Source organism: Rhincodon typus, chromosome 4 (assembly GCF_021869965.1).
Source record: "Rhincodon typus isolate 14 chromosome 4, sRhiTyp1.1, whole genome shotgun sequence".
Lineage (NCBI taxonomy): Eukaryota > Metazoa > Chordata > Chondrichthyes > Orectolobiformes > Rhincodontidae > Rhincodon > Rhincodon typus.
The window spans coordinates 37,012,992-37,033,040 of record NC_063335.1 but is presented as its reverse complement, the minus strand read 5'-3'; the positions used below and the strand labels follow the sequence as shown (position 1 = coordinate 37,033,040).

At 39.3% G+C, this 20,049-nt stretch overlaps 1 protein-coding gene across 6 annotated transcripts in view; it reads left to right on the top strand.

The window, feature by feature from the left end:
* LOC109913985 (ATPase family AAA domain containing 2) overlaps window positions 1-19,817 on the top strand; it is a 53,833-nt gene extending 34,016 nt beyond the window's left edge. For 2 of the 6 annotated variants that reach the window (XM_048596368.1, XM_048596371.1), the window contains 11 exons: window positions 533-719; window positions 1,911-2,096; window positions 2,656-2,791; window positions 3,067-3,263; window positions 4,473-4,632; window positions 6,042-6,164; window positions 6,431-6,580; window positions 13,728-14,165; window positions 17,044-17,180; window positions 17,700-17,828; window positions 19,666-19,817. In XM_048596368.1, coding sequence (XP_048452325.1) covers window positions 533-719; window positions 1,911-2,096; window positions 2,656-2,791; window positions 3,067-3,263; window positions 4,473-4,632; window positions 6,042-6,164; window positions 6,431-6,580; window positions 13,728-14,165; window positions 17,044-17,180; window positions 17,700-17,828; window positions 19,666-19,704 — 1,882 coding nt within the window. In that variant the 3' untranslated portion in view covers window positions 19,705-19,817. Of the gene's footprint in view, window positions 1-532; window positions 720-1,910; window positions 2,097-2,655; window positions 2,792-3,066; window positions 3,264-4,472; window positions 4,633-6,041; window positions 6,165-6,430; window positions 6,581-13,727; window positions 14,174-17,043; window positions 17,181-17,699; window positions 17,829-19,665 lie in introns of those variants that run through there. The other 4 variants (XM_020513654.2, XM_048596370.1, XM_048596373.1 and 1 more) reach the window with 4 other exon arrangements.
* Window positions 19,818-20,049: the final 232 nt, after the last annotated feature.

Here is a 20,049-nt window from a genome sequence, read left to right as displayed (position 1 = left end):
CTCGGGCAACAGTCTGTGTGGAGTTTGCACGTTCTCCCTGTGTCTGTGGGTTTCCTCCCACGATCCAAAGATGTGCAAATTAGGTGGATTAGTTGTGCTAAATGGCCCATCGACCCCAGGGAAGATTAATCATGGGAAATGCAGGGTTACAAGGGTAGAGTGGGTGTTGGGTCTGGGTAGGATGCTCTTCAGAGGATCAGTGTGGACTCTAGGCCAAATGGCCTACTTCCACAATGTAGTGATTCTATGATACTATTCAAATTTTCAGAGAAGTTATTGTTAATGAATTTATTTATTCTTTGAAATGTTTTATTTGAATTTCAAAAGGTCTCTTATGATTCTTCTTGAGAAAGTACAGTCTGGTTCCAGTTGCAGCTGAATCACCAAAAAATATTGGCTTCTGGGAACCATTTTGAAAGACTCCTTTGTATCCAATTTAAAGACAGATTAGCTTTATAATGCAAAAATATATAATATATCAACAAAGTATCAGTTGAACATTTTTTTTCAGTATCTAAACTTTTTTTATTAGATGTGCCTATCACCAACCAACCTCCTACAGGCCAAGGCTGTTGCTGTCTGGAATACCGGGTTCAGGTCAAAGTTCACATCTTGCCCCTGCATTGCTTCACAATTTGGAAAAATACACTCTGCATACACTGGATCTTCCAGTATTGTATGGCATCAGTGCCACATCACCTGAAGAAACCTGCGCAATGGTAAGATTCTGTATGGTTGAAATGATCAGAATACACATTTTAGTGGGAATGTGATTGTTGCTTAATTTTACTATGGTAAAATAATCAATAAAATTAGACATTGCACTTTATTGTTTGCTTCCAGTAAAGTGGCCATAAACTGTTCAACTGAATTATTTTATCAACTGAATTCAGTCTTTGAGTTTATAAAGTCAATTATGGAATCATTCACCTTGTAAAATTGCATTTTTTTTTCCTCTGGTTTAATTTAGTTTTTTTGAATAAAACAAATGTACGTAAATGTTCATGATTCCCATGGAAGGCGAACATCTGAAGCTGTGTTGTAAAAGAATACACATCAGGCATTTGGAGGCGTAGATCATTGGTCAAGATTTTCCTCTGAATTTTATTCACATTTGTTTTGATCTTTATTCAGTAGCTAAGTTTTGACCAGCCTGTTTGTACACTATTTACTGAACAGGTGTGCAATTTGACTGTAAACACATTCAATGTACTATGAACACTGAGATGACAAGATGTAGAGCTGGATGAACACAGCAGGCCAAGCAGCATCAGAGGAGCAGGAAAGCTGACGTTTCGGGCCTCGACCCTACAGAAAAAAAAAAGGGAATTACTATGAACACAAACATCTTTATCTTCTATTAATGTGTCTGGTCAGGGTTATTGGCTTTCTCACTGGCATTCCAGTAAAGAAACAGTGTATTTTTAGGTAAATGTCATATGGCATTTCTCTTTTAATAAAGAAACTGCAGGAGTTGTGCAATATCTATAACATTTATCTAGCATTCAGTACATGTTATGTCTGGCAGAGCCACTCAAGGTGGTCTCAATTCTAAGTTGAACAGGAGAGCCTGGAAATTAGTTCATTCACTTCCTTCACTGTCAAGTAGTGACTCCCAGTCAATGCTTGGAAAATGATCAGATTTGTTTTATTAAATGGCATCTGGTCCTGCTGCCTACATAGGTAAAGAAAAAATGGTTCATTTGAGTTTTCACCCTGAAAGAATCCAGATATGATCTGCCAGAGTAAAGTGTAGGCATGACTCATTGGAGATGGGCTATCAGTATTTTTGTGTATGTGTCCTCTTTTATTGCAGAAATTAAAATGCATTTTTGGATTTGAAGAGATTGTATGGTATGTTGGCCTTTGGATGTAATTTATTTTACACTATTACCTCATTCCTTTTTTAGCTGTTCCGAGAAGCTCGAAGAACAGCCCCAAGTGTACTGTACATGCCGCATATTGATCAGTGGTGGGAATCAGTTGGAGATACCATGAGAGCCACGTTCATTACATTACTTCAAGACATTCCCACATTTACCCCTATCTTGCTACTGGCAACATGTGATGTCCCGCATAGTGAACTGGCAGAAGAAGTGAGTTCTCTCAGGAACAGATATCATGTATTTCTTTTACATTAACTACTTTTAATCATCTGACATAATTTGTAATATATATATAGTTTAAATCAGTTTGAATCTAGTTAATGTTTTTTGAGAAATTTAATCTTGTCTTTATACACAACTAATAAATACTCCCCTAGCTTTTCTAGCATACACATCTAGGCTTTATTAAGCGTGGGTTTACATTTTGCTTTCTTTTACTCAATGATGTCACTAAGTACTTCCATCGCAATACATAATTTGCACTTCATCCAGTTATCCAGTTTCATAACCTGACAATTGCAAGGGAAGAAATTTTCCAACAGCATTTTGATTAGGTCCAGTAAATTAATGTTGTGTATAGACATTAAGGAGTGTGGATAGAAGGATGTGACTAAATTTTTGCATTTAGGTTAAGTTAACAAATATTGATCTTGTAGATCAACTGTGCTCTGAACCTCCAAGGCAGTTTAAACCTTCCTAATCATGCCCAATCAGTTTCTAGTTTTATATCTAATCTTTCATCTTTCAATTTGGCCTGTTGTCTTTTAAGGTAAGAAAGATATTTGTCTGCCATTATGGAGAAGTTTTTGATGTTGGGCTTCCAAGCCGTGAAGAACGAAAGAAGTTCTTTGAAGAGCTGATATTGAAACAGGCTGCAAAAGCCCCACCCTCCAAACGAAAGGCTGGTAAGTCAAAGACTTGTGTTGCTGAATGGGGTAATTAGACTAAGCTAGTACACACATGATTGAGGTACTTAGTAAAAGAAAAATACATTTCTGTTTCTCAATATTTTACCAGTTTATTTGGCATTTCTAAGCTTGAAGTTTGAAAGAACTGAGCTTACAACATGAAGTTCAATTTTAAAATGATTCCTAGTTGCTGTGTTTTGTTCTACCTACTATTAAATATTCACTTCTTATATTTGGTCAAAATATTAGATAAATTTGAAGTTCCTTTTTAGTCCTTCAGGCTTTGGAGGTTCTTCCAGTAGCACCGCCACCAGAACCACGACGTCTCTCCAATGAAGAGGTGAAACGACTGGAAGAGGAGGAGGAAGGCACTCTACGGGAGCTGAGGCTTTTCCTCCGGGATGTGACTCATAGGCTGGCAAATGATAAGCGTTTCAGAGTGTTCACAAAGCCTGTTGATGTCGAAGAGGTAAAAATCGCTGAAATTCAGTGGAGCATATTGTCCCATATGAATGGTCAAATTTTAATTTGACTTTTTATAATTGAGAAAATTCTCTTCCATCTTTTGAGCACTGCCAGTGGAATTTAAGGCTAGGTGAATTATTTGACCTTTGAAAAACATTGTGTTCATGTAGAGTGTTGCTTATCCTCAAGATATCCAAAGTAGAAATTTATCCTTTGTTTTGTACTGTTTCTCCATGTTCTTCCAACCAAAATGAATCACTTCATACTTCTTCTCCACATTAAACTTCATCTTCCACCTGAAACCACTGCCACATTCTTCCAACCTGTCTGTCCTTGTAAATTTTTACACGATCCGCCTAACTTTCCACAATACCTCCAAGTTTTGAATCATCTGCAAACTAAGAAGTTTTGCCCAGCACACCGAGGTCGTTAATGTTGGTCAGGTAAAGCAAGGGTCCCAACACTAACCGCTGGGGACCTCCATTGCAAACGTTCCTCTAGTCTGAAAATCATTCGTTAATCAAAGTTGGCTCTCCTTAACTAACCTACATTTGTCCATACACCTACGAATTAACAAGCTGTGAAACATGCAGCTGTGTATTCCTGCCACCATCTATCTTGTCTTAATTTTTCTGACTGTACTCTGCACTGTGTTCTTCATTCTATTTTCTCTGGAGGTGAGGTGGAGTGAGTTCACACTTGCCACTTTGAAAAAGTGACTCTGTTACCTAATAAATTTATGCTAAATAACTAGGATGAAAGAAAATACCATAGATCATTTTGCGGAGAGGGTGAATTATGCAGCCTGACTGTACCATAAAGGAGTTAAATATACATTATCCTGATGAATTGACTATGGTTAAGCCCTGCCCTTCAGAAATACCTTGTGTGTGATACTGTACCTTTTAGCATACTGTGACTTCAATGTTTGCTCGTCTGCAGTTTTCTGGGAGTAAACATGCATCTGTCACTTTTTGCACGTATGCAGTCAGTTATTTTTGTCGTTTGCAAAATTCACCCACTTCAATGAGCTCCAGGAATGCATCCCTCTCATGGTGGGACTTTATTGCTTTGTGTTCTGAGTATGTCTAGTCTGATTGTCAACCCTTGGATTTATTTAGCTGCATCTAGAATAAATTGTGTAAACATTTTGCATACCATCACAGTATCTCTTCAAGTGTGCACATAGTTAAAGGACTCAAATTTCTGTTAGGTTCCAGATTATTGCGCTGTTATCAAACAGCCGATGGACCTTTCCACTATTATGTCAAACATTGACCTACACAGATACATGACTGTAAAGGCATATCTTCAAGACATAGAGTTAATCTGCAATAATGCACTGGAGTACAATCCTGATCGAGACCCTTCAGGTGAGAAACAAATGAGTGAATCTAATCTGTTGAAAAAGAAGGTCCAAGTTGTCCAATTTAAAGGGAGCAGTTCTAGTGTCAGGCAAGGGTGGAACTGGAATAGAAATGAAAATGCTGGAGAAACTTAGCTGTTGTGACAGCATCTGTGGACATGGAACCAAAGAAACAGGTTTTAGGAGGAGTGGTCAAAGCTTTGTCAAAGATAGATTTTAAGCAAAGTCTTGAAAAAAGTGAGGAAGGGCCTATAGGAGAGGGGCAGTGCATGCTAAGACTTGAAGTATAAACGTCAGTGAAGCAAGATTGGTCAGAGATACTGTAGACTAGAATCAAAGAAAAGGAGTATACTGAAAGATTATAGTGCTGAACCATTTTAGTGGCAAGGTCAAGAAAGGCTTTGAGTGCAAGACTGAAGATAGCAAATGCATCTGGGAACCAGTGAAATGGAAGGATAGTGGATAGGTTGCACTTTATGCAGAATATGATATAAGCAGGAAAATTTTGAACACCTGAATTGTCTGTAGGGTAGGAAGTGTGCCTGGAATATGACAAGGATTTCAGCAATAAATGAATTTCTAACTGTACCAATATCTTGAATGAATTTTTAGGAGAGGTATTTTTCAGGAATTGAATGGGTAATTCCATTCAATCCATGTCATGTATTTCAATTTGAGAAGATTAAACTCTTAATTGTTTAATGTGCCACAATTCCAAAACAAAAGTAATTTTTGTCTGTGCACCCGCATAGAGCAAAAGGGCCATTTGGACATAAAGATGGTGGTTGGGAAATGCAAAGTATATTACTGCAGTGTGAAATTCATTTTGTAACTTTTAATTAGCAATGCATTTTTTGTGGTTGTCCAGTTTGGAGCTCTTAAATAGTATATTATTGCTTTGCAGATAAATTTCAGTTCAAATGGAGTCTGGAGGCTATCTTAATTGACATTTAATTGATTTAAAATTTTATATTTGAAGAGTTCTTTTTAATTAATTCACAGATCTGAGTGTTGCTGGCAAGGTTTGCATTTATTACTCAGTTGCTAATTTCCCTCCTAAGGTCACAATGATCCACTTCCTTGCTGACTTAGATCATTTGAGAGCAGTTGAGAGTCATCCACATTGTGTGGGTCTGGAGTTGCATGTAGGCAGGATAAGAATGGCAGATTTCCTTCCCTAAAGGGCGTAAATAAACCAGATGAGTTTTATTAAAGAATCTTAGTTATTTGATACTAGCTTTTATTCCAAATGTAATTAATTAACTGAAAAGCAATTTTCCAGCTACCATAGTGGAATTTCTAATTTAGTACATAACTATTGTTACCCTATCTCTGTCTCCTATCAAAACAGAATGGAAATAAAATGTAAGTTGCTTTTGCTTCTACAGAATGACTAATGGAATATTGCTGTCCTAGATCGTATGATTAGACACCGAGCCTGTGCTTTGAAAGACACTGCCAATGCAATTATGAAATCAGAACTTGATGAAGAATTTGAAAAGCTCTGTGAAGAAATTCAAGAATCTCGAAAGAACAGAGGTACATCACTTTCAATTATTGAGCCCTTCCACTTTAGTGCTAGTTATGTTCCATCACTTGCTTGCAGCAGAAGCTGTAGCAGTTGACACGTATGGTCATAAGAAACAGCCTGTCAGTAAAGTTTCTGAAACAATCTCAAGTAATTGCTCACATTAAGCGCTAATAGTATACTAGCATCTATAATGCAAACCCCTGCATTTACTGACAAAAAACATTAAATTTCAAGTAATATCCAAATCTTTACACTTGTATTGTTGCTATCACAGGCTGCTATTCTTCCAAATTTGCACCCACGTTTTATCATGTGCTACCAAAGAGTTCCACAACAGAAAATAAAAAAAACACTCAAGAAGCTTCTGAACAAAGTGTTGAAATGCCCACACCAGTCGCTGCAAGCACCCCTTCTGTCCCCACAGGTAAGTTCATGAAGTTCTTGGTAATCTGCTAAAATCAGATTAGGGCAGCCAGAGTTTACTCAGTCCTCGTGATTTTGAAAACCTATTGCGGTCCCTTGAGCTATTTTAAAAGCAAATTGCAGGTAACTTTTTTTTAAAATTGATAAGTGTAATTTTAATTTCAGTAAATGGCTTTTCATTGAAGTAACACCACAAAGCCTGGTATCCCATCACCAAGTCACCCTTTTATTTACACAAGCTTAGGATGTGTCACTGACCGTGCTAGCTCAGAGCCCGCTTCAAGAGTGAACAGAATCCCTGACACTCCTGTTTATATCTCTCAGCTGGGGCTCCCTGATTGAGGCTGACAACTCCCTTCCAAGTCTTGGGACATAGGCCCATTCTTTCTCCTGCAACTTCTCCTGGGGTGTTTTCGCACCAGGTCCATTTCCTTAGACTGCCTCGGATACTGGTGGTATGTACCAGACCGTAGCCTGCCTCTTGCCCCCAGAGGGTCTCGGAAGAAATTCATCATCTTTGTCAGGTGGTAATGGCGTCGAGGCTGTGACATCTGCCGTGTCCATCTTGTCCTCTGAGGTTTCTTCACTAGGCTGAGGGGTAGAACCCACAGGTTCTGATAGCCTTACTGAACACTGAGGGGCCAGGAATGTTTTACTACTATCCGTTTGCAAGGTTGCAGCTTTCGTGTGGTCCACGTGCTTTGTTTAGGACCTCCTCCCTGATCTGAACGTCATATGTCACATGACCTGACCTCACGTCAACCATGTCTGTTGATCATGCAGGGCCATTCCCGTGATTTGGACAGAAAGCTTTGTCACCTAAAGTAAATTGCCTCTCTCTCACTTAACGGAGTCTTGTGCCTGGCATTGGCATTCCACCACCACCACCCCACCCCGGGTCCAGCAAGGTTCGGCCATTAGCAACTCTGCTGAAGCTATTCCTGTAGTTGCATGAGGGGTGGTCCTATAGTCAAATAGGAATCCGGATAGTTTGGTATCTATGAAGCTGTAGGCTGCTTCTTTAAGCCTGCCTTCAAAGTTTGGACTGCTGTTTCCGCCAGCCCATTGGATGATGGATGGTATGGAGCTATCCTTGCATACCAATGCCATTCAACTTTAGGAAATATTTGAATTTGCTGCTGATAAATGATGGCCCGTTGTCTGTGACCAACATCCCTGGGAGTCTGTGCACTACAAAAGCTGGCAGCTTTTCAGTCATTGTCCCCGTGTTTGAACTCTATGTCCAGCCACTTTGAAAGGACATCCACAATGATTAAGAACATGGAGCCCATGAAAGGACTGGCATAGTTGATGTGTAACCGAGTCCAGGGTTTACCTGGCCATTGCCACAAATATGGGGGAGCTGCTGGTGGTAACTTCTGTCCTTATGGGCACTGCCCCACCAACACAGCTATGTTAGCATCCAGTCCTGGGCATGAGACATAACTTTTCGCCAAATTTCATTTTGGAAATCCCTGGATGATCCTGTTGGAGTTCAGCCAGTATCTGCTGGCAACCTTTACTCTGAACAATCGTGCTTACTCCCCGTAACAATATGCCATCCTCTATGACGATCTGGTCTCACTGGGTCCAGAAAGGTATCAGTTCTAGTTGTGATGGCCCTCCTGTTTCCTGCATCACTATTTGGTGTTTTAGTTTTGCCAGAACGGGATCTTTTTGTGTCCACAGTCACATATTGTCAGTGGTGACCAGAAGGATGTCCAGAAAGTTTAAAACCAAAAAGGAGTCTTCTAGTAGCAGCACTGGGGGAGGTGGCTTAAGGCATCCACATTTGCCACTTGACTTCCCAGACAGTGTTCCAACTTGTATTTGTATGCACTCAGAATAAAAGCTCACTGCTGAATTTGACTTGAATTTATGGGCAGCATGGCCCTGTTCTCTTTAAGTAGCCCTAGCAAGGGATTGTGGTCCGTTACTATTACAAATTAATGTCTGTGAAGGTATTGGTGGAACTTCCTCTCACCAACGATGACCACCAAACTTACCTTCTCAATCTGGGTGTATCTTGATTCAGCATTAGCCCAAGTCCAGGAATCACATGTTATCGGGTGTTCCTGTCTGTTGGGTGAGCCAATACTACAATGACGGCTTCGCATGTCAGCACCACATTTTGCTTGGGATCATAATGTGCCAACACCTCAGATGATAATAGCTGCTCCTTCACTTCCCTAAAGGCTACATCTTGGCTACGGAACCATTTCCAAGGCTGATCCTCTCTCAATAGCAGATGTGAGGGTGCCAGGTTATATGAATTTTCTATAATAATTCACCAACCCAAGGAAAGACCTAAGCTGCAGTACAGACCTGAGAGCTGGGGCACCTTTGATCACCCTGACTTTATCTTCCAATGGGTGTAACCTGGTTTTGTTGACTCCGTATCTCAAGTAGGTTATTTGTGGTGCATGGAACACATCTTTCCTTTCTGAGGTGTACACCCGCCTTGGAGAAATGTTTAACACTGCTGTTTATTGGTCTTCCACGTTATTAGCATGTCGTATAGATAAATGGCAACCGAGGGTAGACCTTGTAAAATGTTCTCCATTGTCCGCTGGAAAATTTCAATGGCTGATAATACCCGAAAAAGTAGTCCCATATATTGATACAAACCCTTATGGGTTTTAATTATAGTAGACTTCTAGAAATCCTCATCTAATCACAATTGCAGGTACACATGGCTCTTATCCAGCTTCACGAAGGGCAGCACCACCATCCCTCCCCAAAAAAAACGTTTTGTGTACGTCCTCTGTGTGAGGGTTTGGGTATTTATCCAGCTGCAAAAAGCAGTTTACCATTTGTTTGAAATCCTCACAAAGGTGAACTGACCTGTCTGTCTTCACAATCAGTACAACCAGTGCTGCCCATTCCATAAATTGTGCTGGTTTGGTGATTCCTTTGCTTTGCAGCCTCCTGATTTCTGCCTCAACTTTTGCAATGCCTTGCACAATCGTGGAATTGCTTCTCGGCCAACATGCAAGGTGGCTTTAGGCCTTTTGCAAGACCCCCTAGACTTTCCTGAAAAAAACTTCTGGGCATTTAATTAGGACTTCACTCAGGCAGCCATTTTCTAATGGAAAAATGTTTAGCTAATCAAGTGGAGTCTTTCTCAACCAATTTCGCCCCATCAAGCTCAGGCCTGAGCCATTTAGTTCAATCAGTGGTAACTGAACTGGCTGTTTCTCATGAGACCGGAAGTGAAGTTGTACCCTTAATATGTAGGGGTTCCCCAGCATAGGTTCTCAGCTTGGCCGAGGCCTGTGTAAACTTAAGGGCTGGAGTCCAAAGCAAATTTTATCAAAGACTAGTTCCACAATCACTGATACAGCCACGCTGGTATCAACTTCCATTAGAACTAGGTGATCATGTTACCAGACATTTATTTTGATTGGTTCTGATTTGGATGTTGCTAAACAATTTAACAGTTCCAAACCAGGTGTGCATTCTCCTGCATACTATAAGTTCTGTTACTCGATTCAGGCTTAGCGGGACTCTCTTGCTGTCTCGAGTCCACATACTGGCAGCAACTACAATGGTCTGCCACCCAGACCCTCAAGAAAAATAACTGTTTGCATGAAGTTTGGCTTTATTCTGGGGTTTTGCTGTGGGCTACCCTATAGTCCCTCTGTTCAGTACATATCTTAAATTCATAGAGATATCCGAAATAAATCTAGTCCCATTTGCCAGCATTTGGCCTATATCCTTCTAAACCCGTTCTATTCATATACCCATCCAGATGTCTTTTAAATGTTGTAATTGTACCAGCATCCACCACTTCCGCTGGCAGCTTATTCCATACACGCACCACCCTCTGCGTGAAAAAGTTACCCCTTAGATCCCTTTTAAATCTTTTCGCTTCTCACCTTAAATCTTTGCCCTCTAGTTTTGGACTCCCCCACCCCAGAGAAAAAAAATTGTCTATTCACCATTCCCCTCATGATTTTATAAACCTCTATAAAGTGACCCTTCATCCTGCAACACTCCAGAGAAGATAGCCCAGTCTTTTCAGCCTCTCCCTATAGCTCAAATCCTCCAACCCTGGCAATATGCTTGTAAATCTTTTCTGAACTCTTTCAAGTTTCACAATGTCCTTCCGAAAGCAGTGGAGTCCAGACTTGCATGCAGTATTCCAAAAGTGGCCTAACCAATGTCCTGTACAGCCACAATATGATCTCCCATCTCCTATACTCAATGCACTGACCAATAAAGGCAAGTATACCAAATGCCATGTTCACTATCTTATCTACCTGCGACTCTATAGTTCCTTGAAAGTGAACCTGCGCTCCAAGGTTTCTTTGTTCAGCAACACACCCCAGGACCTTACCAATAAATGTATGGGTCCTGCCCTGATTTACCTTTCCAAAATGCAGTACCTCACATTTACCTAAATTAAACTCTATCTGCCAATCCTTGATCCACTAGCCCATCTGATCCAGATCCCGTTGTATTCTGAGGTAACTTTCTTCACTGTCCGCTACACCTCCAATTTTGATGTCATCTGCCAACTTAATTACCATACCTCTTACGTTCACATCCAAATCACTTATATAAATGACGAAAAGCAGTGGACCCAGCATTGATCCTTGTGGTACCCTGCTGGTACCAGGCTTCCGTCTATAAAGCAACCCTCCACCATCACCCTCTGTCTTCTACCTTCGAGCCAGTTCTGTATCCAAGTAGCTAGTTCTCCCTCTTCCATGTGATCCAACCTTGCTAACCAGTCTACCATAAGGAACCTTGTCATACCTTTACTGAAGTGCATATAGATCCTCTTTGTTATTTTTTCAAAAAACTCAATTAAGTTAGCGAGACACTATTTCCCATGCACAAAGCTATGTTGACTATCCCTTATCAGTCCTTGCCTTTCCAAATACATGTACTGAGTGAGGCCTTCACTCGGTGATGTTCTTCAAGCTTAGTCGGCCTGGCAAGGCTATCCACTTCCATCAGCGTACCCTATAACTCATAAGCTCCTTTTGCTGCATTATTGAATGACAAAGCCAGTTGTAGTGACTGTTAGTTTGAAGTCCAGTTAGGCTTCAGCTAGTAGATGCTTTTGCATGGTCACATCTTTTAATCCCAGGTACCAAATGGGGTCTCAGTACCTCACTTAGGGTTGAACAAAAATCACATGCCTCCGCCAATCATCTCAACCTCGTTTCCCTGGTTCTCAAATGCCAAGTTAAACTGTAGGTGTCACAGGATTAGAAAAGGCTCAGTGTTTTAGTGTTCCTTAACTAAATCCCGTAAACTCGACAGGTTTTTGTATCTGGTGCCTTGTGGGCAGTAAGGCTCCCAATAACCAAAAGAGTTTCGGCTCCACAAGCAGTCAGGAGAATAACTTGTTGACCTTCATCTGCCCCAATGTCATTTTTTTGGGAACAAATAACCCATTCTTTCCACCTACTGGGCCACGTCTTCAGTAGGATTGAATTAGTCGACCTTCCTAAATCGTAGCATGATGGCAGAAATGCTTTTTCCAACTCAAAGCCTGTTGTGAATGAATCTGTACAGGGGCGTGTTTTTCTCTTGTCGCCATGAAATAGCTCCACAAAGGCAGGTATCCTGTCACCAAGTCACCCTTTTATTTACATGACACTGACCCTACTAGCTCAGGGCCCACTCCTGTCTATAATCTGTCAGCCAGGGTTCCCTGATTGGGGCTGTTAACCTGGTCAGCCAAGGAACTCATTCTGTTTTGGTCCACATGGCTTACCTCTTTCTAATCACTAAAGCCATGCATTACAATAAAGCACTATCCTCATCCGACATGAATTGTTGGATGTTAATACTTATGGCTGCAAAACGATGCAAGCTTCTGCTGTCCAATAATGACTTTAGTTGGTAAACAGTGTGTGATTGATTATACGAGATAACACTGTGTAGAGCTGGATGAACACAGCAGAGGAGCAGGAAGGCTGACGTCTTCAGAAAATTTTCTGAAGAAGGGTCTAGGCCCGAAACGTCAGCCTTCCTGCTCCTGTGATGCTGCTTGGCCTGCTGTGTTCATCCAGCTCTACACCGTGTTATCTCAGATTCTCCAGCATCTGCAGTTCCTACTATCTGTGATTGAGTATCTTGGTTTTAATTCATGTGATCTGTACCAGTTTAGTTCTTCATAGCTATGCTGCTGCCACCTAGCTACAATTGTCCTAAATGAATGTAGGTAAAAGCAAATGTTGGTGAGGGTTCCTGCTTTTTGACTAGAATGCTCCTGATCCAGCTTGGAAGTTGATTGCAATAATAAATGACCACGGTTGATCATGATACCTATTGATCCTCAGACCTATCTTTCACTAGTCTGTGTTTGGATGACCCCGTGCTGTCTAAGCTTGTTTATGAGCAAAAGCGTTTGGGGCAAAGTACTTGAGGGTGACTTGTATGGACAATGCATCAGTAGGTTTTGAAGAAAGGAAGGGCAGCAATCCAAAGCGTTGATGCTGATGTACATTCATGAGATGGCCAGACTAACAAAATTCACACTGATAAAACACCTAAACCGAGGAAATAAATTTTTGTTTTTACAAAGCTTTGGATTCTTTTTAAACAGTAAATAAATTTGGAATCAACATTATTAAACCAAAAATAGGTTTATTTCACAAACTTTGGTAATAACTCTTAACTTACTGAAAACACTTTATAAATTTCAGAAAGAAATCTATCTGCAGGTACAACCTATTAAAACAGATCTGAATGGCTGTCACTTTTATAAACGAAATGTTTTTTTTAAATTACATGAATTCAATTAATTTCATTCCAACTTAGACCTCTGTTTAAAATGGACTGATACTTAGAAATTATGATCCATAACATTTTGAGGGCCATGATTGACCAGAAACTGAACTGGACTTGTCATTATAGAACTTTGGCTACAAGAATAGGTCAGAGGTTGTAACTTATACAAAAACGGTTTAAGAAGATAGCACATCACATTCTGAAGGGTAATGAGAGATGGGCAATAAATACAAGCCTATTCAGCACCCACCGTCATCCCATGAATTATGCAAAAACATGAGGGATGATTGTATATATGTTCTATTTGTTGTGGGGGGAACCTATTGTTTAGTAATCACATTGTATAGGGAGTTCTTCTGAGTTACTCTGACATGTTATTTCATGATATATTATTTAAGTAGTTCAATCAAAGAAGAAACTTCGTAGATCTAATCGCTGGGATTGTGATATACGTGCCAACAAGCGCAAGAGATCTTCACCAAATAGCAGAGATGCAGAGGACGGTTTTGGTGATAACTCCATTGAGAGAATAAAAAATCACAATGATTCAAATGTAGTTCAAACAGACTGCAATGGAGATTACTCCATGGAAAGTCCGCCAGACCAAAGTCTCCACAATGGGTGTGTAAAAACATTGACTAAGGAGTTTATTGAAATCCAGTCTGATGATGCACTGATCTCTGCTGGTGTGAACATGTCCAAGAAGAAAATGCTTTCTTCTAATGAGGCAAAATTTGAAGAAAAAGAACTGGTTGAAGGAGATTGTTTTAAAAAACAGCAACTTGAGTCAAGTGACCACAAGGAGAAGAAGACTGACAAACCACATCATTCTGCAGGTCTGAGTGTATGTGATGTATATTGTTTGTGTGTGTGTGTATATTTATTTTTGAGCTTTTTTTTGCTGACAGGAAGCCAGTTCAATCATATTATACTGGATGTAAATAATCTGTGTAACTCGAGTATGGACATAGCAAAATGACATTACTTTTCAACATGCCTATCAGACTAGTAGAGTCCCTTAATCATATAGCAAACAAACTGAAATAGTGAATGTTAGAAGTGTATGTAAAAAAAAAACCCTTTTGGTATTGTTCAAAGAGCAGGGGACTTGTTTTGGTAGGGCCCTTACTTTATCCCTTAAATATTCATCAGGACAATCATTGGTGTTTGTGGGGCTTTTTGTTCAGAACTTGGGTGCTGTTGTTTTTCATTTGTGAAAATGTGTATCATTTGGCTAGGCCAGCATTTGTTGCCCATTCCTAATTGCTCACAAGGCAGTTAAGAGTCAGCCAAGTTGCTGAGAGTCTCAAGTCAGATGAAAATAATGGCAAATATCTCTCTAAAGGACATTAGTGAACAAGATGGATTTTGATGACGGTTGACTTTTTTTTAGGTATCACTGTTAGGTTAGCCTTTTATTCCACATTTTAATTGAATTAAAATTTCACCAAAATTAGCCTGATATTGGGTCATTAGATATGTGACATTACCACTATGTCACTACTACTCCTTTTAAACCTAGCTGAAAGTAACTGTGCTTCAGAAGTAAGTTGTATTGACTGTGACGTACTGAGGTCATGAAAGAAACAAAGTAACTGCAGGTCATTTGTTTTTATAATTTTATCTTGCTGTCTTAATCAGTTTCATTTCAAGTTGATTGTGTATTCTTGAGTAACATCTGCTTTTTAAGCTTTTTTTTCATTTCCATGTAAATGAAATTTAGGATTTGTTGAGCACATGTTAGGGATTTAACATTTTTTTTTCCTCAGAGATGGGTTGGGACCATTGCATGCAGTCACCAAAAAGATATTGAAATAGACTTAATTGAATGGAACCACAGGTATTGATTGCTCCATTTAGACTAACTTCCAAGTCCAATACGCCAGAAGTCTTGACTGACAGGCTGTCAGCAGGTGTCCAGCATGTATCTGACTGCTATCAGCTGCGCTATGGACTTACCCATTCTGAATATTTCCAGTGCCCAATTTGTCTAGATCAATGTACCTGAATTTCTAAGGCAGGGGCTTCTTCTGTTTGCATGATTGCATGCTAATGTACTTGGCTCCAGTTTACTTATTTATTCCCTAATGTATCTGTCTCTTTTTGAGGGAGTTGGGAGGGAAGAAAAGTCCAGCAGAACTTCCCTAGGGTAGAGCGAATTGGAGCAGTTGCTGAGACCATAGGCACCTGGGAGAAATGGGAAGCCAGAATGGGAGTGACCTTTGAATGGGTTAAGATGGAACCATGTGGCTATTATTTTGCTTACAGTTTAGTTTGGAGGCAGCAAGGTGTCATTGAAGCAGTTAAGCATCCTGGAATTAAACCTAGCACTTCTCATCCTCCCCACGTAACCCAAGACTGAATAGTGTGATTTGCCCAGGTCTGTAACCCCCCAAGGCACAGCAATGTGGTTGTGCAATATCTTGTTAAAATATTTGGAAATGGATCACTGGTATCTTACATTGTGCCACCTTGTTAAAAAAATTAAGGTATGGATTTTCTTTTCAATATTGTGCAGACATTACAGCTTTTTTTCTAATCTTGTCATTTTCCATTTATATTGTAATCTTAGATGATTAGTTATCTCTCTGATGGTTAAAAAGGGTATTATTCATTTTTTAAAGTTCTCTTTCTTTCCCCTCCCTCTAGCCAGTAATGTTTGCTAGAGGTAGTCATCTACTGTGATCTCATTGGGCTGGATTTTACATGTCCTTGTTCAGCAGCTGTTTATTGGGGGGAGGGGAATCAGCGGCAGCAGTGGAATGGGTGCTCCGCTTACCGCTGTAATACAAACTTTTCTTTCTTGGAAGTGCGCATTGCTGATGAGGCCAGATTTGAAAGCCATCCCTCATTTCCCTTGAACTGAGTGGCTTTTTATGTCATTTCAGAGGGCAGTTAAGAATCAACCACTTATTGTGGATCTAGAGGCACATGTCGGCTAGACTGGAAAACAGTAGCAGATTTCCTTCCCTAAAGGACATTAATGAACCAGATAGTTTATGACAATGAATTTCATGGTCACTTCTAGTTTCAAATTCCACTAACTGCCAAGGTGGGATTTAAATCTGTGTTTCCAGAGCATTAGCTGGCGCCTCTGAATTGCAAGTCCAGTGACATTCCCACACCACTATTGTCTCCCCATTTATAAATAAAGGATAAGTTTTTTTTAAAAACCTCACTTAACCTCCGTATTTGCAGCCAGAAATAAGCATCTCATCTTTTTTTTGTAAAAGAAATGTTTTTAAAAGGGTGCGAAGGAAAGGGGAATACTGTATTTGGGGTGATTCCTTCTGCAGCAGCAGCAACTCCATTCCTTCCTCGCTGTTTAGACTTCAACCCCACCCTCCCTGCCCAGTGCCACTGATTTGCCTAGGTCCACGATTCATTGGGACCTTCATCCTGGCACTGCTTGCAGCCCACAACCTCAAAATTTAATTCATTGTGGAGGTATGTATGACATGAAATGTCTAGGTATTTGTGTTTCCCTGATGGCTTCTGCTCATTTTTACTCCCAACACACAGAAACTAGGGCTGAACCCGATTATTGTGTTTGTTAAACACTTGTGCTACTTGCTCACAACTGAGAATGTAAGGAATATAATGCTGCCAATGCTTTTGGTTGTTAGGTTTGAGTGTTGTAAATATGATTGCCAAGATTCCACAAAAAAGAGGAGCACCATTTTACAAGGTGTTGTCATTTATATCCCCACACAGATAAATACGCACTGTTACGTATGACACGCAGCAGACATGCTCGGGTGGAACAGCAACAACGTATTAATGCGGAGAAAGCAATGGAGGTTCTTTCTGAACGTGTACCACCTGTAATTGTTGACCACGAAAGGCTGAAGGTAGATTGTAATGTGGAGTATTTTGACATTCTATTTGAAGTTGTCATTATTTTTAGACTTTAATGGTTTATTCCTAGTTCTGTAATTGTATTAATCTCTTGGGTATTTCTTTTATCTCTGGACCCAACATCTCTTCAAATGAATTAATATTAATTTTATTGCTTTGCTTCTTGTAATACAGAAATGTTTTAAAATAAGAATTCCTGTTGAACTGTTAAAAATGATCTTACAAGATTTTTTCAAACAGTGGAGTTTACTACTGAGTGTATTGGCTAGCCAGTTCCTTCATTAGTCCAGCAGTTTTCAGTATCTGTTATTCCCACCCCTCATATACATAATATGTTGCTCCTTCTACTTGTGATGTCAGAACAGCTTATTAGCTAGGGGGAAGTTAATGTGTTTCTAATTCCATAGGTTAAACAAATGTAGAAATGCAGCCAAGAGTGCTGCAAAATCTTTTTAAGTAATGAATTCATTATTGACTGTTTTAAATGTTTCTTCAATCTGGTTTGTATGCAGAATCTCTGGAAACAAGTTACTCAGAAAACGGAGGGATTCACTGTAAATCAACTTGAAAAACTGTATGCAGTGCTCAGTCAATGCATCTACCATCATCGTAAAGAATTTGACAAGACTCTGCTGGTACAGGTAAGTCACAAGGCCTTTCATCTTTGAAACAAAAGTTTCTCTACTTGTTAAAACTATTAAATGGTACATAATGCTACGTGAAATTAAAAATGAATTTTCATTAATTGCACCATAATGCCAAAACTGAGTGCTTCACTCTTATAACAGTTGAAAATGCTCTTTATACATAACCAATCTTCTATTCATCCAGCTATTTCTTCCTGTGGCTCTTCCTCGCCCCATCTTCTTTTTGTGAGCCTCCCTGTTTTACCTTCTTGTCTATATACTGAATTCAAGTATATTCAAATCTTAATTATGATAATCCCACGCAATTTTGCTTTCTCTGTAAAGCAACAACTTGAACTTGTATAGTGACTGTAGTGTAGCAAAACACCTCTGGAATCTCAGGAATGATATATGCTGAAAATTTACTGAATTGAAGTCGGAGATGTTAGGACAGATGACAAAGCTTGATCAAAAGAGAAAAGATTATAGGGAGGAAATTTTAGTTAGGCCTTCTGAACAGTTGAAAACATGACTACCATGGAAAAATGGATTTAGCCAAAGTTGCAGGAATGCAGGTTTTACTTTAAGGATTGTAGTGCTGGAGGAGACTGCAGAGACAGGAAGAGATGAAATCATGAAGGGGGATTTGGGAGCAAGGATAGGAACTTTGAAATCAAAATTTTGCTGTACCAGGAGCTAGCTTGGATCACCACCTCTAAAGGTAACGGATGAGTAGGACTTTGGCCCAATTGAGGAAACGGGGCAACAGAGTTTCTATGAACTTAAGTTAATAGAAGATGGAGTCTAATTCTGCTCGGATTGGAATAATCAAACTCTGAAAAGTGAATTTCAGAGTGGTTAGTGGTGAAAAGTGGTTATTAAGTTGAATGTAAGTTTTTGATGTTGGAGAGCATATAATTTTATGATTTAGCCAATGTGCTTCTAGCCTTTGCTCCAAACGGTTTATGAAAATATTAAACAGGAGGTTGCAGTATAGAGATGTGTAGATCTCACTGGTAAGATTTTCAGTCATCCATCCATTCTGGTGCCAGCACCATCTGATTTCTATCTGTTAAGTGATTACAAAATCACTTCTTAGGTCAAATTTTGTCACCCCAATAACCATTTTCTTTTGCTTTGTAGATAATTGTTGTCTAATTATTTTTACATGAAGTATTTAGGAAATTTATTTATGCCTAAACCTGCCTCCTAAGCTTCACCCACCTTTTTTTATGTATTTTGTTTTCATCTGTTTCTTCACTCTGGAGTATTTAGAGTCTCATCTTATGAATAAGTTCTTTATTGTTTCAGCAATACCAACTGAGACAAATACTACAAACGTTCTCTTGCTTACCAACCCCCACCCCACCCCACCCCACATTTCAAAATACATTTTCAGTCAGTCAGTTGGAGCAAGAAACTTCCAGGATCATAAAATGGTTTTGTATGAGTTAATCAATCTCTGCTAGGAAGTATTAAATGTGCAGAAATTAACTTCAGTGCCTTTGGATTAGTAAGGAAATGGAGCAGGATTCCCTTCTTGAACACTGCTTAGCAATCTACTGGAATTGGCATAGAACTAGGCTCAACTATGACATCCTATATAGTTGATTAAATTACTGATGCTCAACATCAAAATTAACATGTGAATGATAAATATTTGGCAGGTTTATTTGGGCACCTGTCAATATTGAACCTTAATGAGAAGATTACCTCAGGAAGTGAAATTTGCCTCTTTATAACCTCTTGCTTAATGCATTCAGATGTCTGCTAATTGGGGTGATATGGGTATCTAGGGCTCTTTGAATGTCATTGTATGATTTTTTTTTTCTTTCTTTTTCATTGCCTATAGGAAATGGAGAAAGAAGTGAGGAAGCTAAGTCAAACTTGAACCTGTTTGCAAGTAGATGTTGCTCATTGCACCTGTGTTTCCAATCACTTTGTTCCAGTTTTTGTATTTTTGAATGTTTGTAACATAAATGTAAAACTAATCTTTCAATTGAACAATCTTTTGTTGACAAATTATTTTTGGTTGAATTACATATTCTAGCAGAAAATGAAAGGTTATATACAAATGTTTTGCCACATTATCTTCTTAAGCCATCTTGTAATTTTATGTAAAGAATAAATTTTAAATTTGTGAATTTGTACCCACTTAGACCTACAGGAACTGCAATATTCTGTCTTTGTAACATATGTATAGTGCAACATTTAATATTTGTTTATTGTTCATTTA